Source organism: Podarcis cretensis, assembly GCF_951804945.1.
Source record: "Podarcis cretensis genome assembly, chromosome: 16".
Classification (NCBI taxonomy): Eukaryota; Metazoa; Chordata; class Lepidosauria; order Squamata; family Lacertidae; genus Podarcis; species Podarcis cretensis.
In genome coordinates this window covers 4,314,071-4,331,564 of record NC_137186.1, presented here as the reverse complement: position 1 = coordinate 4,331,564, position 17,494 = coordinate 4,314,071, and the positions used below count along the sequence as shown (strand labels likewise).

Here is a 17,494-nt window from a genome sequence, read left to right as displayed (position 1 = left end):
GTCTTTTGGAATCGAGAGTAAACATGGTTTTATTGCTTTACGACGACGAAAGGGGGGGGGGCGGTCCTCTGCAAAACACCATACACAGAACCATGCCCTCAAGAACGCGGCGCCGAAAATGGATGAGCCCGCAAACAGAGAACAAGACGGGTGAGAAGTGGGTAAGGGGGGCTCCACTGACCGAAAAGGGCTTTAAAAAAAAGAACTCTTTAAAAAAATTCATGAAATACGCCCCCCTGCCTAAAAAAAGGGGGGGCAGCGGGAGAAAGAAATCTTACAACAAACGTCCACGGCATTCAATTGCACCGCAACAGCACAGAAGTTCCTTGCCCTCCACGCTGCCAACTTCGTAGTTATAGTCCCAGGTAAGTTCGGTGCCGGCTCTGATTCTCCTGCAAGAAGGAAAAAGGGTTTTGCGGTTTTGAAATGGCAGCTTAGAATGGGAGAGACTCTCTGGGTGAACAGCATTGTCACTCAGCTTCTGCTCTCCCACCTGTAAAATGGGCATAATGGGACTTGTGAGACCATGTCGTTATCTAGAGTGCAGCTGCTGCACTTGGCTGCTCAGAGTGGCTCAGACCTTGTGGAGGGGGGGGCCGGACTATATTGGGGGGGGGGGGGTGAACTAATTCCTATGCCCCCTCAAATAACCCAGAGATGCATTTCAAATAAAAGCACACATTCAACTCATGTAAAACACCAGGCAGGCCCCACAAATAACCCAGCGATGCATTTTAAATAAAAGAGCACATTCAACTCATGTAAAAACATGCTGATTCCCAGACCATCCTTGGGCCGAATTGAGAAGGCGACTGGGCCGGATCTGGCCCCCGGACCTTAGTTTGCCTACCCCTGGTATAGAGGGGGGGAAAGAGGTGACTTGCTAGAATATCAAAGTACACCTGGCATGGGCAGAGTGGGCATATTACAGTTTCCCTCCCTCATGACACTAGAAGCTGAAGATTGGAAGAGTAAAGGCAGACAAAAGAAAGCACCTCTTTAGTTGAACTGTGGAACTCCTTGCCACAGGAGACAAGGGATGGCCAACTTTAAAAGAGGGATGTCGATGGCTGCCAGCCACCATGGCTACGCTCTGCCCTTGCAGCCAGAGGCAGAAACGCTCCTCGCTACCAACCACTGGCAAGTGGAATCCTGGGAACTGTAGTTTGTTGTGGGTGCCAAGAGACACCCCCCAGTCCTCTCCCAGAGCAGTTTAACAGCCGACCCCTCTTTTCCAGGGAACTCTGGGAATTGTAGTTCTGGGGGCGGGATCTCCTAATACCACATATTAAAAAAACAATCTTTTTATATGCAACAACAGCTGCCAGGGTAGGGATTGCTACTAAGTGGAAATCTCAGGACATGCCAACAAAGGAAGAGTGGATTTGTAAATTAATTGAGTATGTAGAATTGGCAAAATTAACTTCAATTATAAGATACCAATCAAATCAAAAGTTAAGAATGGAGTGGAAGTATTTCAAAGATTATATGTCAGAATATTGTTCTAAAAATGACATGTTAATAGGCTTAGAATAAAAAATGTAAGCAATAACAAAACATATAAAGAAGGAAAAATCAGAATTTAACAAAAATAATTTATTATAGAATGCAAGGGAGGAAAGGTAGAAATAGAAAGAAGTCGAATTGCTGTGGAGGGAAGTAGAGGGTGGGTGGTGGGTTTTATAATGAAGTGTATAATTATGCGGCTGTTGTAATTTAGATATTATATTTTATGTGAGGGACTCATTGGAAATTTGGGTTATTATGTATATATGTTAAGTTTCAATAAAGATCTTTGAAAGTTTAAAAATAAAACAACCTAATCGCACTCAGCACCCTGGATGAACTACAGTTCCCAGGATTCGGAGGGTGGGAGCCATTGAGTGTTCAAAGTGGTGGAAGAGAGTTTTAAATGCCTGGTGTGGATGCGGCCCAAGGGAGGCTTGACCAAAGAGAGAGAAGCTGGTCTTTTTTTGGACAGTGCTTACTTGCTGGCGAAGAAGGCCACCCATGGGAAACGGAGGTCGTGGGTGTCCACAAAGACGTTCTGGACGAAGAGGTTAGGACTGCAGCTATGCTGGAAACAGAAAGGAGCGAAATCAGAAAGGCAAAACCTCTGTGCCAAGGTATTTTAAAGCTGCTTGTATCTAGCCAAAATGGTATTTAAAAGTGTGAAAGTATCATCAACAGAAGTTAACTCAGAAATGGACGTAACATGCCGAATTTCCTAAGCAGACCACAATATGCCCCCTTTTTTTTTAAAAAAAAAAGGAGTATCCTCTTCTTTTAACAAATGTTAAAACACAAAACTGGATGAAGATGTTTCTATGCCACCACCAACATAACATAAAAACGGCTAGAAGCTACTTTATAAAATATATATAAAAACATTAAAAAATATAAGCATATAAATAAATAAGAAAAATTAACAACAATTTAAGATTTAACTTTTCAATTTAACTTTTGAAAAGTTAAAATAACAGGCAAAAAAAAAAAAAAAACCCACGTCAATTTTCTAAACGTATGGGTAAAAGGTAAAGGTAAAGGGACCCCTGACCATTAGGTCCAGTCGTGACAGACTCTGGGGTTGCGGCGCTCGTCTCGCTTTATTGGCCGAGGGAGCTGGCGTTTGTCCGCAGACAGTTTTTCCGGGTCATGTGGCCAGCAGGACTCAAGCCGCTTCTGGCGAACCAGAGCAGCGCACAGAAATGCCGTTTCCCTTCCCGCCGGAGTGGTACCTATTTATCTACTTGCACTTTGGCGTGCTTTCGAACTGCTGGGTGGGCAGGAGCAGGGACCGAACAACTGGAGCTCACCCCGTCGAGGGGATTCGAACCGCCGACCTTCTGATTGGCAAGCCCAAGAGGCTCAGTGGTTTAACCCACAGCGCCACCCGCATCCTGTCTAAACAAGATGTTTTTAGTAGGCACCAAGAAGAGTACGGCTGTGGGAGCCTGCCTGATTTCTGGCTACAGGGATGGATTTGGAAATTCCAAGGGATTGTTGCAGGTACCACAAAGATGTCCATCTCTTTGAAGGAAAAAAACTGACAATACACAGATTCCCCCCCCCCCCAAAAAAAACCAAGTAAAACACAGATAAAATTAAGCAAGCAACAACAAGTCCACCCCCCCAAAAAGCCCAACATCTGTTTTTAATAATAAAGGGGGGGGACATTTGGTAAGCACAGAGGGGAGGGGTCAGAATGATGCATTTGGGAACCTGTGGTGTAGGCAAATTATTTCTGACAAGGTGCTAACCATTAACATTGGGAAAAGGTGAGAAAACAGAAGGGGGGGCTTCTTTGATCTGACCTCCCCCACCCCCCCAAAAAAATTATTCCTAAACCTCACCAGCTCTTCTTCTGCCCACAAATATCCTTTAAACATTCACCCAGTCTTTCTCTAATCTCTGATATTTCTGCCCCCCCGTCTTCTTGAGGACATTCCGTGACATCACAGCCGCTCAGCCAATGAGAGGAAGTTCCAAAGCGACCAAGACAAAAATTCAACCACCAATTGCAAATCTGCTGTCTACAATATTTATCTCCCACATCTCCAGCTTTAGGTTTTCAAGGTCTCTTACGACACATGCAGGAAATCTGTTGTTATTTAGTGTTGGGTGCTGGGAACAAATCGAGGGAGTTTATTTTAGCACAGCTATCTTTAACAATCCGTTGTTTGAGAACAGAAATGCTTATATGAAGCAGTGTTTTATTGAAAAAAAAAGCCAACCTAAAAGTTGTTGCTGGCGTGCCTCCCTTAGCCATTGGCTGAACTGCAGTGACATCACAGAAGATCAATGGAAATGAACTGCTGAGCGAGAAATGCCCATCACGAAATATCCACCAACAGTACAGACTCTACAGGGGAAGTGAGAGGTCGGCTTGGACGGAGGAAAAACACCAGAGTTGTGCGAGAAGGGGGAAATTTAATTTGGTACAGCATGAAGAATCTCACGTTGAGGTAGCGGCCCAAGTTGCCTTCGAGTTTGGCGTCGATGATGTAACAGGACTCCTCTCCATCATAGAACTGCCGCGTGTTCCTCCGGACGGGCATGTTCTCCCCGGACGCCAGGTTGGTCGACTTGATGGCAATGCCGTGGGTTGACTTCAGGGCGAAGCCGCGGGTGGACTTGACGGCCACCTGCCTTTTCACTGGTCCTGGGAAACACCCAAGGGAGTCGACACCGTTAAAGGGAGATCAAAGAAGCCGATTTCAGATGCTCAGGCATATTGGAACAGCCTGGGCAATTCCTAGCCTGAGCAGGCTGGCTTTTCCTTCACCCACAATGCCCCTGTCCTTTAGAAACGTTTCTCCCTCCTATAGCAGATAAACGGCAGGGCCTTATTTGTGCTGGCACCCCCTTAGCATTATTCGCTCCCTTCTCAGATGTGGCGGAGGAAACCAATGGTGGTGGAGCGGTTAATGCAGAGATTTAGGATCAGAGTTTTTCTTCTCCTGGATGGGGTCCCTTCCCAGGTGGACGAGCCCCACCTGCCCCTCACGGAGGGCTTGAGACCTATCGGCTCCCCTCGCTCAGTTTGGCAGCCCAGTTGGAGCCGTTTCTTGGGGTGTGGCTGCTGTCCCATGCTGGCAGCATACGGGAGCCACAAGTGAGCACAGGCTGGGGGCAAAAGTGGACAAACTACCCCAGAAGGAGCATGGCGTGCCCCCCAACCGTGGCCCTCCCCCCTCCCCTAATGACCCATGCACACCAAACCAAAAAACAACAATAACATGATAGAACATCACAAATACAGCATGAATCATGCAGAATACCATACTGAAGACTGGACATTTTCATCCCCAAAAATGTTTTTGATTCGAGTTTCCACTGAAATGAGGCTGCATTTTAATGTTTTAATGTTGCATTTTAATCTTGTTTTTTAAGCTGTATTTCAATCAATTGTTTTTATATTTGGTGTTAGCCGCCCTGAGCCCAGTCTTGGCTGGGGAGGGCGGGGTAATAATAATAATAATAATAATAATAATAATAATAATAATAATAAATCATTATTATTATTAGCCTGAACATAAGCTTCACTCCCCCCCCCCAGATTCCAACCGTGAAAAGTTAAAGCGTGGCTTATATTCTCGACCTTACGGTATGTAGCCAGGAGCGTGGAGCAAAGAGCGCCAGGAGTGCGCAAAGCGGTGGCCGCCCTGTGCATAGTCACCATCCTCTCCCCCAAGGCCAAGAAGGGAGAGAGCAAGGAAGGGAAAAGGCCGCCGGCAACGCACCCCCCCCCAAGTATACAGCCAGGAGCAGTGAGGAATGGAGCGGCTTATATTCTGGTATTATTATTTTTTCCTCTCCAATTTTAAAGGTGTGGCTTATATTCGGGTGCGGCTTATATTCGGGCCAATACGGTAATTAACAAATCATCAGCAAAACCATTATGACTTATAAAACACTGCTAACGAAGCGACAACTAAAAAAAAAAAAAGCCGTATTTTTCGCTCCATAAGACACGCTTTTTCCCTCTGAAAGAGTAAGGGGAAACGTGTGTGCGTCTTATGGAGCAAATGCAGGCTGTACAGCTATCGCTCTTGCTCTGCTGGCTTCAGCGATAGCTGCGCAGCTTGCTCTGGCTTTTTTGGGAGGTGGGAGAAGGGACAGAGGGCAGCCCCTCTGTCCCTTTTCCCACCTCCCAGAAAAGCCAGCAAGAGCCGCTCTCTCTTTAAAGAGCCGCGCCGAGTGAGTGAGCGAGTCTGTGGCTCTTGCTGGCTTTTCCCGTTTTCCTCCTCTAGAAATTAGGTGCGTCTTATGGAGCGACAAATACAGTGAGTTGGCTGCCTCAACGGCTGGAAGCAGCGACGCTTCTGAATCTCAGTTGCCAGAAGCCGGGGGGGCGGGGGGGGCGGGGGAGAATGGTTCTTGCGTCCAGGTCCTGCTTAGGGCTTCCCATTGGGCCACAGTGAGAACGGGATGCTGGACCCGGTGGGCTCTGCACTGGCCTCATCCTGGAAGGCTCCCTTTTCTGTTCTTTTTTGTTATAACTTTTATTGATAAATGCGATACTTACAAACCCAAACCAGAACGCTAAACAAACTTATTATACATAGATACATACACCTCTCAACTTAAGACTACAAAAAAAGAAAACATACAAACTAAACATACAGACATAAATTTTGACTTCCCTCCACCTATATGCGGCATCCTTTGTTTCTTTTCTTCTTTTCGCTATTTTTGACCATCTCATCTTGTACCCATTTCTTCTTAATTTTTTACTCTATAAGTGTCATCCATTGCATATTGATATATTAATACCTGAACAATGTTTTTTGACGTATTCCTTCACGCAGGTGCACTCCTCTATCAGTTTTTGGTCTGATTGGCCTCTTACCACTGCTGTAAGTCTTGCTGATTCTATATATTCACAAAATCTTAGTTTTTAATCTCTTATTGAGGGAGTTCTTTCTCCCTTCCAATTTTTTGCTGCCATCATTCTGGGCACAGCTGTTGCGTATAAGGAAACTTTTTTCCTGGCAGCAGGAATGCCCCTCGATATAATTCCCAAGAGGTACGCCTCTGGGGTTTTTTTTATATGATATTTTAAGCATTTTTTAAAGTTCCTCTTGAATGTCACTCCAAAATTGTTTAATATAAAGTGGACGCTGCGGGTTGTGAACGTGATCCGTGCGAGATGCACGTTCGCAACCCACAGCGGCACGTCTGCGCATGCGCGGGTTGCGATTCGGCGCTTCTGCACATGCGCGACCGCCGAAACCCGGAAGTAACCCATACTTCCAGGTTTGGGCAGTCGGCAACCTGAAAAAACGCAACCTGTAACCCAAGGTATGACTGTACACACAATCGCGTCCCCTCTCCCGAAACGCAGCTGCGCTCACCCAGCCCCGAAGAGCTCTTCTTGCCGTCTGGCCCCGGCTCCTCTTCCGACCCGGAGGAGATGGTCTGGATGTCGTCGCTGTCGTTGCCCTGCGCCTGCCTCGCGGTTCCGCGCCCATTGTCGCCCTCGCTGTCCGTGCTGCTGGAGAGCATCAGAACATCCTGGTGGCGGGGGAAAGAGAGAGAGAGAGAGAAGTTAACGTTTGCAGCCGCCCCTCTCCTTGGCCAGCAAGGAATTCCGTTCCGGGCAGCTCAGTTTAAAGTGGGTATCGACAAGATGGAACACAAACCTCTTTTATTCTTCAAATGCCCCCACTTGCAGGAGGTTGGACTACATGAGCCTTGGGATCCCTTCCCACTCGACAATTCTGATTCTACGATTCTAACACAAAGCTTTGTGGAAGGATAACAGCATGCCCACAGTCCTAAAAGTTCTTAAGATAATTACATCTACGGGTACCTGATGGGACTCTGTGTGCCTCTGGCTCTGAAGCAAAGCCGTCTTGCTGATCGGCCTCCGGACTCCTTCGGGGACCGGCGGGTTTGGATTGTAACCGTACAGCCTGCCTGCACTGGGCACTCTGGGGGAGGACAGAGGAAGGAGTTAGCTGCTCACACAATGATTCGCCACAAGATGCCAACAAACCGCAACCACGACGTAAATAGACAGCTGATATATGGCCGTGGTTCCAGCACTGATTCCCCCCCAATTTTATTTTATTTACTGTAATGCAAAAGTAATACTCAGTGTAAATAGAAATCAGTCCTCCCTCCTTTCCTTGAACCACATTTCAGGATTCACGTGGCATTTCTTGAACGCACAACATAGGTTATGTATAAGATACAGAATCTTCTGTTTAACACAATATTCAGTGTACTATAATGCATTATACCAGCCCCCCCCCCAGCATTCATTGCTGCATTTTTTTATAATTTAGAACAAAAACAAATGACTCCATAAATTATTTCATTTTCTCAAGTGTAAGAAATTATGGTGTCCCCTTAAAACATTTCCCTATTGCTTGGGCATTCGGTCATTTAAACAGCATGCGGCTGTGGAGAGGAAAAAACTCTTGGCTGTTGCCGTTTTAAAATGGGGATTAACATTCTGTAAGTTTAATAGTTTGTTTTATGATAGCCGTGTCGTGTTTGTACAGTTCAGAGGACTTCTAGCCACCCTGGGATCTGGGTCAGGAGGAGGGTGGAGTTGACGCAATAAATGATAAAGAATAGGCCCAGTGTGGTGTAGTGGTTAAGAGTTCTGGACTAGGACCAAGGAGAGACCAGGGTTCGATTCCCCCCTCAGCCATGATGCTTCCAGAGTGTGACCTTCTCAGCTTAACCTACCTCACAGGTGAAACTGGCTGAAGTGACTGGATCATGTCTGAATGTTTGTCAGATGAGAATGAAAAACAACCCTCCCCGTGCCTAGAAGGCTAGCATGTCAGGGAAAAGAGGTTCCCAAAGTGTAGTCCGTGGACCACCCAGTGGTGGCCCCAAAAGCTTAGCTCAGGTGGTCCGTGGCATGCTGCGTTAAGCACTCATACTGATTTTTAACTGTGTTTGCACTGCTTGCCTTCATTCTTAAGACTGTATTTTATTGTATCACAATTAAAATTCTGCAGAATGAAAATGGTAACGCAGTACAGGAAATAAAAGCAGAAGTAGAAATACAATTAAACACAACATCTAGCACTTGCTACAACAGGCAGAAAAGTCCCTCAGTGATATTCCATTGGCCTGTGGTGAACAGGGGTTTGGGGAACCTCTGAGCTGTATCCTTTTGCCCCTCCCCTTGACATGCTAGCTTTCTGCTTGCGGGGAGTTCTTCAGCTGGTAGAAGGTTCAGAAACACTCCCGACTCTTTTCCCAAAGGAGACAGAAATCCAGGAGCAGCCAGAGCTGGCCCAAATTACCAAAAGGAAGAGAAGAGCAGAAGGGAAAAAAAAAAGAGAACTTACAACAGAGGTTTGCTGTGGTCTTCGGGTTCCTGTGGAAAAGAAGGGCGAGAAAGAGCAAACTGTAGCAAACATTTAAAGGTAAAGGGACCCCTGACCATTAGGTCCAGTCGTGGCCGACTCTGGGGTTGCAGCGCTCATCTCGATTTATTGGCTGAGGGAGCTGGCGTACAGCTTCTGGGTCATGTGGCCGGCATGACTAAGCCACTTCTGGCAAACCAGAGCAGCGCATGGAAACGCCGTTTACCTTCCCGCCGGAGCAGTACCTATTTATCTACTTGCACTTTGACGTGCTTTAGAACTGCTAGGTTGGCAGGAGCAGGGACCGAGCAACGGGAGCTCACCCTGTCACGGGGATTCGAACCGCCGACCTTCTGATCGGCAAGTCCTAGGCTCAGTGGTAACCCACAGTGCCACCCGCGTCCCTAGCAAACATTTAGGCAGAAATATTTAATAAGAGTTGGCCTGCATTGCAAAATATAGTCCGCTGCCCCCACCAAGGTCTGAGAGACTGTGAACCAGCCCCCTGCTGAAAAAGTTTGCTGACCCCTGAGGAAAACCCCCTGCGATGCAGAAATTACGGGTGTAGGCCATGTGTTTCCAAACACGACAGAGAGGGCCACCAAAAATCTATCCACGAACGCCGCAGGGGCCATTTCCTCGAGAGGAACCGTACCTCTTTCTTCTTCACCTCCATCCCGAAATCGTCCCGGCCTCCCGGCGCTGCCTTCTCGCCGTCCGGTGGCTCGGCCTTTGCCTCATGCGTGCGAAACGAGGAGCGGCTGTCGTTGTCCTGGAAGCCGTCGGCGTTGGAGCTGAGCCAGGAGGCCACCTTGTTCTTGGTGGTCTCCTCCGAGAGGGGGGGCTTGCAGTGGGTGGCCTCTTCGTGGCTGGCCTGCCGGGCCAGGCCCGAATCCTTGGAAGCCGTCTCGGAGACGCCGTTCTCCCGCTGGCCCCGCGTCTGGCGCCGGGTGGCGTAGCTGCGCCAGACCGAGCTGGTGCTGAAGTCCTCATCCTTGCAGAAGTTGTCATCTGAGCTCTCATCGTTGGACTCCTCCTGCTCCTCCGAGCCCGAGTTCTCGTCCTCGTCGTCCTTCAGGTTGACGCCGCTGCTGTCCGAAGAGCACTTGGCCTCGCTTTCGTAGCCCTCCTTCGAGTTCTCCACGCTCTCAATGTGGTCCAGGTTGGCAAAGTATTCGTCGCCCATCTCCAGGCCCTCCTTGTCGGCAAAGTCGTCTGTCAGGATTTTACCTGTGGGGCAGCAAGGAGAGAAACAGTGGGGAGGGGGAGAAAAAGAGAGAGACCCTCAGCTCTCGGCTAGGAAACATAAACCTTTACAAACTCATGACACTCCCCTTAATTGAAATTGAAATACTATTGAAATTGAAATACTTTATTGTCACTTGTACAACTTGTATAAGTTCTGTATAGTTAAAGCTCTGGTTTTCCCAGTAGTGATATATGGAAGTGAGAGCTGGACCATAAAGAAGGCTGATCGCCGAAGAATTGATGCTTTTGAATTCTGTGCTGGAGGAGACTCTTGAGAGTCCCATGGACTGCAAGAAGATCCAACCTCTCCATTCTGAAGGAAATCAGCCCTGAGTGCTCACTGGAAGGACAGATCCTGAAGCTGAGGCTCCAAGACTTTGGCCACCTCATGAGAAGAGAAAAGACCCTGATGTTGGGAAAGATGGAGGGCACAAGGAGAAGGGGACGGCAGAGGACGAGATGGTGGGACAGTGTTCTCGAAGCTACAAACATGAGTTTGACCAAACTGCGGGAGGCAGTGGAAGACAGGAGTGCCTGGCGTGCACAAACCACAAAGAGTCAGACACGACTAAACGACTAAACAACAAAACAACTTGTGTACAGTGAGATTACAGGAGCACCCCCCCACACTCAGCTCTCTTAGTCTTAATTCCCCTCGTTTACTGACGCACACTCACCAAATCCAAAAGTCAGTTGCCCTGTTGTTATCTTTTCATTCAGCATCCCATGGATAGAAGCTGTTCTTTACCCTGTTGGTGCGACTAATACTGCTTCTATATCTTCTGCCCAAGGGCAGGAGATCAAGAAAGTCCCGGCCAGGGTGTGAATCATCCCTGAGAATTTTCCTCACTGTCCTGAGGCCACGTTCTTCCGCTATTTCATCCAGCAGATTCATGGGACAACCCATAATATCTTGTGCTGTATTCCCCACCCTCTGTAGACACTTCCTATCAGTTGGTGTCAAACCAGCGTCCCACACCGTGATGCAGTATGAAAGGACAATTTCTATTATGGACCGGTAGAAGGAGATCATCAAATGTTGATTGACATTGTTCCTTTCGCAATATTCTGAGGAGATGGAGTCTCTGTTGGGCTTTCTTAACCACCTGGATTGTATTTATTTTCCAAGTAAGGTCTTCATTCAGATAAACTCCTAGGAATTTAAAGGAAGAGACTCTCTCCACACAGCCCTCCCCGATGTACAGCGGGACTAGCTAATTGTGAGCTTACGAGTTTATACAAAGTTTATAAAGCTGAAAATAGGATGTTTATAAAAGTACGCACAGAATGGGGAAAGCTTTTTCTTGCCTCGCTTACGACACCTGATCACCAAACCGCCTGTCTCTCCTGATCCGAAAATTGGTTTACTTTCTAAGAGCTCCAGATCTGTCTAATAAATACCTTATTGTTCAGCTGTTTGCTGCTCCTGAACTTGTTATAGCCAGACACTGGAGAACTCTTAATACAGACCTTTTTGAAGCACTGTCACAGACACGAGCATCATTCTTACGGATAAACTAACAGAATCTCTGTACTGGAAGAAGATGCGGAGCTTCCTATACAAGGTGGTTTAATTTTATTGACTATGCTCAATTTATTTCACATGCTTGCTTCTCATGGGACACTGGAATGAGACATCTGTTTGATTTCTTCTCATGTACAGCATCTGCATTCCAGTGTACTATTCTTTAACACTATCTCTGTACTTCGGGACGAGGGTTGGCATTACGCTTATTGTTTCTTCAGACCTGCTATATCTGAAAATCAGTAAAATATGAAGGGTGAGGAACACTAAAACTTCTGGATGTCCAATGAAGCTGAGTATTGGAAGATTCGGGACAAATAAAAGAAAGGATTTCTTTTCATGCAGTGCAAAGTTAAACTATGGAAGGCAGGAGGCAGCAATGGCCACCAACAATGTGGTTTGCACGTTAACACTAAACCATGGTTTGCTTAGCCCAGGTGAGGTTTATTTGAACCATGGTTTGTTTAGCTGAAGTGTGGCTCATTTGAACCATGGTTTGTTTAGCTGAAGTGTGGCTCACTTGAACCATGGTTTGTTTAGCCCAAGTGTGGCTCATTTGAACCATGGTTTGTTTAGCCCAAGTGTGGCTCATTTGAACCATGGTTTGTTTAGCTGAAGTGTGGCTCATTTGAACCATGGTTTGTTTAGCAAAAGTGTGGCTCACTTGAACCATGGTTTGTTTAGCCTAATTGTTTATTTGAACTATGGTTTGTTTAGCCTAATTGTGGCTAATTGTTTATTTGAACCATGGTTTGTTTAGCCTAATTGTGACTCATTTGAACCATGGTTTGTTTAGCTGAAGTGTGGCTCATTTGAACCATGGTTTGTTTAGCCAAAGTGTGGCTCACTTGAACCATGGTTTGTTTAGCCTAATTGTGACTCATTTGAACCATGGTTTGTTTTCTGCCAGGGAACCACAATTTGAAGCCATAGGGTGCTGTTAGCTTGTGAGCCACAGCTTGTTTCAACCATGGTTTGGCGCTATGTCTACATGCAGCAGCCTTGCTTAATCCCAGTTCCTTTGGCACATCAACGCTGCTCTTTGGGGCGGCTGCCCCGCAGATGGAGAGGCAGAGGCCCCAGGCCTGGCGCCCTGTACCTGCGTAGATGCAGACGAAGGAGCCCCTGGCGATGTCGTCCAGGCAGCGGATGCCCCAGCCCTTGTTCTGCGTCTTGAAGAGCTGCAGCCGGACTTGCAGGCCGTGTTGCACCAGGCGGTTCGTGCACATGTTCCGATTGCACTTGCAGCGCTTGTTGCACTCGTAGACGCTGGCAGAGGCCCGGGAAGAAGAGGGGAGAAGATGCAGGGAGAGTCAAGCACTGGAAAGGGCTGCTTGATGGGCCCAGAGAGTGCGCCTGCCTCACCCATCTTTTCAGCAGGGGGCCGGTCCAATGTCCCACAGACCTTGTGGGGGGCCGGACTATATTTTGAAGAAAAAAATGAACGAATTCCTATGCCCCAGAAATAACCCAGAGATGCATTTTAAATAAAAGCACACTTCTACTCATGTAAAAACACGCTGATTCCTGGACCATCCGAGGGCTGGATTTAGAAGGCGATTGGGTCGGATCCAGCCCCCGGGCCTTAGTTTGCCTGCCCATGCTCTAGTGTCGACCCAGCTCTGCAGAGATTCAGGCAGGGGGCATTCCTGGCCCTACCTATAAACCCTAGGAATGGGGTCTGGGACCTTCTGCAGGCAAGGCTGGTTCTCCGCAACTGTGCTACAGCCCTTCCTCTAAAAAGAAAGAAAGATTCTAGTCCTCATGCTTCTGAGTGAAAGCTGGTTTGGAGTCCAGCACTGAACGGACTTCCTCGTCAGGCCCAGAGAGTGTGCCTGCTTCACCTTTCTTGGTAACAAGGGATGGCAATGTTCCCAGAGGCAGGAAGCTGCCTCGTACTCAAGTCAGGCCACTTGGTCCAGGTAGGTCAGTACTCCTGATCTAGTCCTCTTTCGCCGGAGGTATTTAAGCAGATATCAAGCTACCGTCGGTCAGGGATGCTGGAACCATGTCCTGCGCTCATCAGGCAAGGCGGAGGAGAATCAGGAACCATCATGGGAGCACACAAACAAGCATACAATGTCTGCCCAAAATTTGCACCCCAGGAATTCCCTCCCCTTGTGGTTCCGGGTTCCTCCTTCTGGAACAACAAAAGACAAGTCCCCTCCATATTCTCAGCAGCCTTTCGGACCTCTGGGGATGGCTTCCCATCCTCCCCTCTTACGCTACTCCTCTCCAGGTTAAAAAAGATGCTGTTTCTCATACAACTAGGGCTTCCCAAAACCACTTGCAATCCTGGCTGCCCTCCTCTGGTCGGGCAGCAGAGCAGGGCATCACGTTGCCAACAAAGGTCCCTATAGCTAAAGCTCTGGTTTTCCCAGTAGTGATGTATGGAAGTGAGAGCTGGACCATCAAGAAGGCTGATCGCCGAAGAATGGAAGTTTTTGAATTCTGGTGCTGGAGGAGACTCTGGAGAGTCCCATGGACTGCAAGAAGATCAAACGTATCCATTCTGAAGGAAATCAGCCCTGAGTGCTCACTGGAAGGACAGATCCTGAAGCTGAGGCTCCAGTACTTTGGCCGCCTCATGAGAAGAGAAGACTCCCTGGAAAAGACCCTGATGTTGGGAAAGATGGAGGGCACAAGGAGAAGGGGACGACAGAGGACGAGATGGTGGGACAGTGTTCTCGAAGCGACCAACATGAGTTTGAGCAAACTGCGGGAGGCAGTGGAAGACAGGAGTGCCTGGCGTGCTCTGGTCCAGGGGGTCACGAAGAGGTGGAAACGACTAAACGACTCAACAACAACAACAAAAAGCTTACCCTGTGGGGAGGCATTCTTCCAGTCTCTTGTACTGGAACCCGGCGTTTGGGTTGGTCTGGCCCCCCGGGGTGCAGGCGGTCGCTTGGATCGTGAGCTGGTGGCAAGCGCATTTGGACCTGTCGAGGAGGAGGGGGGAAGTGTGGGGCTCAAGTCAGGAAACCAAACCCCTGGCTGCAAGGCCAGAGAGCGCCCCAGGGGTCTCTGCACAGCAGCCCCAGAGCGGTTTGCAATCCCACCTCCCGTTCAGCTGGAGAACACGCCCAGAACAGCTATTTTAAGAATTGGCACCCAAGTTCAATTCTGTTTCCCCCCCCCCCATCCTTCCATCCCTTTTCCGTTGCGTGTCGGGTCTTTATTTAGACTGTAAGCCTGCGGGCAGAGATTGCCATCTTTTTAACGGATGGCACATAAGTCTCCCTGGGAGCCTTTGAAGCTGAAGAGCAGGGCAGAAACTCTCCAAATTAACTGAAATAAATAAATCAATATATTACAAGCAACAAACGAACCCAATCATAATTACCGGTATTCCCCCCCACTGCCACCAGGTGCTACTACATAATACCCGCTCCGCATTTGTTAGAAACCGATCTTTTAGCAGCACCTGCCCGCTGGAACTCCCCGACTATTGATATCAGGCAGGCGGCTGTGATGTAACCTTTGCTGCGACAACTAAAATTTCTGTTTAGACAAAAGCCCATTCGGCCACGCAGAACAGGACTCTCCTCATCTGTGATTCTCAGCAGTTGGCAGCACCTACAGCAGCCATTCACTTGCCTTCCGTTCCTAGAATTGTAGAGTTGGAAGGGACCCTGGGGGTCATCCAGTCCAGCCCCCTGCAATGCAGAAATCTAGGTGGGGCTTGAACACACGACGTTGAGATTGACCTGGCTGAGCTATGCCAACTGATGTACGTTTTGATTTGTTCTTGGTTGTTCTTTTTTGCTGATTTTTATCTTTTGAATATTTCTAAGACTTGTTTTTAACCAACAATTTCATTATTCTATTCTCTTTCTAAACTGCTTATGGTCTTAAAAACACACACACCACTGAGCAGCATATAAATAAACAAATGCAGCCGTATCTTGGAAGCCAAATGCCTTGGCTCCTAAACAAATTGGCTCCCGAATGATCAAAACCCAGAAGTGAGTGTTCCGGTTTCCAAATGATTTTCTGAAGCCAAATGCCCAGCGCAGCTTCTGATTGGCTGCAGGATGTTCCCTGCAGAAGCCGCGCTTTGGTTTTCGAATGGTTCCGGAAGTCGAATGGACTCCTGGGATGCATTCTGTTCGGAAACCAAGGTGCCAGTGCACAGGCAACAACTAGGTGCCTCCAACTGGTGTGCACGTATAGCGCCGTCCTCGGAAGTTGGCTGGAAGGGGGGCGGGATGGGATTACACACGTGGGGGTCAGGAACACAACCCCCACGCAGAACAAGTCATTGCTGCAAATAACTGCAGGGCCCTCCAGCTGAAACAGGGTCCTTCCCACCCACCAGCCGGTTTGGGGGAGAAGAGGAAGCCGCTCACTTATCCCGGCACCCGTCCTCGCAGTCGCAGCCCACCAGGAAATCAGCGCCGGTGTTGATGTAGACCCCCTTTCCGGGGATGCGCTCCTTGCTGTAGGCCACCTGGGGCGGGGCGGTGTTGTCGATCTCGTTGACGCAGGAGAGGGGGACGTCCTCCTTCCCCATGGTGATGTCGGGGATGTAGTAGAAGGGCTTGTAGGGCTGGAACTTGCGGTCCACCAGGACGTAGGGGTCCAGGCAGAACATCTCCAGGAAGAGGAAGTCGCAGTTCGTCTCGAAGAGGTAGCGCTCCACCTCCGCCATGCTGCGCAGGCACAGCCCGCAAGGCGTCTTGTAGATGACGTGGAAGCCCGTCTTGCGGTTGATCCGCCGGCGGGCCGTCATGCGGCGGAAGTCGTACAGCAGTGGGACCAGGAGGGGGTTCCGGCTGCGGTGCTGGTCGGTCTGGAAGGGGCGCGTCCGGGAGAGGCAGGTGTAGTTGCAGACGTGGGGCAGGTAGAAGAGCTTCTCCACGGGAGCCCGGTAGGTGGGGTCGTTGGGCACCCGGTCCATCATGCCGTAGAACTGCGGGGTGGGGCTGGTGGAGGGCTGGGCGCCCGAGAACCTTCCGGGGAGAGAATTGGGGTGGGGTTGGGGAGAGAGGGGGACTGGCAGTGAGCACAACGGGTGCAGCTGGGGCAGGATCCACCCACCCACACTCACTCGCAGGGTACCACTGATGCCCCCCGCTTTTCAGCCTCCGTTGGCCTGCACAAAGCAGAGTTACTCATTTTGCTGCACTTCTATTCTGCTGTTTGGATTTGGATTTGATATCCCGCTTTATCACTACACTAAGGAGTCTCAGAGGGAAGCGGGTGGCGCTGTCGGTTAACCACTGAGCCTCTTGGGCTTGCCAATCAGAAGGTCGGTGGTTTGAATCCCCGCAATGACGGGGTGAGCTCCCGTTGCTCGGTCCCTGCTCCTGCCAACCTCGCAGTTCGAAAGCACGTCCAAGTGCAAGTAGATAAATAGGTACCGCTCCGGCGGGAAGGTAAACGGCGTTTCCGTGCGCTGCTCTGGTTCGCCAGAAGCAACTTAGTCATGCTGGCCACATGACCCAGAAGCTGTACACCGGCTCCCTCGGCCAATAAAGCGAGATGAGCGCCGCAGCTGCATGTGGAGGAGCAGGGAAGCGAACCTGGTTCACCAGATTATGAGTCTACCACCCTTAACCACTACACCACACTGGCTGATGATGATGCTAAGTCAAAGTCCACTTTGATGGCTTGTTTTCTCTTTGCCAGGCTCAGTCTGTCTCCTGAACGGAGTACGGAACAGCAGTAACTTACACCAACTTAACTTAAACTGGTTTCCTATACTCAGGATTGTTCTGTAAGTCTCTGTCTACCTCTGAGGCTGGAGACAAGAGGGGGGTGGATTTGAGAAGATGAAAGGATGCTAACGGTATGTATGCCCATCCCACTTTTGCCTCTGGTAAGTGGATTTTTCTGGGTTTGTTTGTACGAAAAGGGTAAAGGTAAAGGGCCCCTGGACAGTTAA

At 48.9% G+C, this 17,494-nt stretch overlaps 1 protein-coding gene across 4 annotated transcripts in view; it reads right to left on the bottom strand.

Moving 5' to 3' along the window:
* SETDB1 (SET domain bifurcated histone lysine methyltransferase 1) overlaps nucleotides 1–17,494 on the bottom strand; it is a 39,182-nt gene continuing 21,688 nt past the window's right edge. For all 4 annotated transcript variants that reach the window (XM_079957917.1, XM_079957914.1, XM_079957916.1 and 1 more), the window contains exons 13-22: nucleotides 15,957–16,559; nucleotides 14,430–14,546; nucleotides 12,707–12,876; nucleotides 9,490–10,064; nucleotides 8,817–8,845; nucleotides 7,316–7,436; nucleotides 6,858–7,017; nucleotides 3,960–4,162; nucleotides 1,989–2,077; nucleotides 1–392 (exon numbers count right to left, since the gene is read on the bottom strand). In XM_079957917.1, the coding sequence (XP_079814043.1) occupies nucleotides 275–392; nucleotides 1,989–2,077; nucleotides 3,960–4,162; nucleotides 6,858–7,017; nucleotides 7,316–7,436; nucleotides 8,817–8,845; nucleotides 9,490–10,064; nucleotides 12,707–12,876; nucleotides 14,430–14,546; nucleotides 15,957–16,559 (2,185 nt within the window). In that variant the 3' untranslated portion in view covers nucleotides 1–274. The remainder of the gene's footprint in view (nucleotides 393–1,988; nucleotides 2,078–3,959; nucleotides 4,163–6,857; nucleotides 7,018–7,315; nucleotides 7,437–8,816; nucleotides 8,846–9,489; nucleotides 10,065–12,706; nucleotides 12,877–14,429; nucleotides 14,547–15,956; nucleotides 16,560–17,494) is intronic.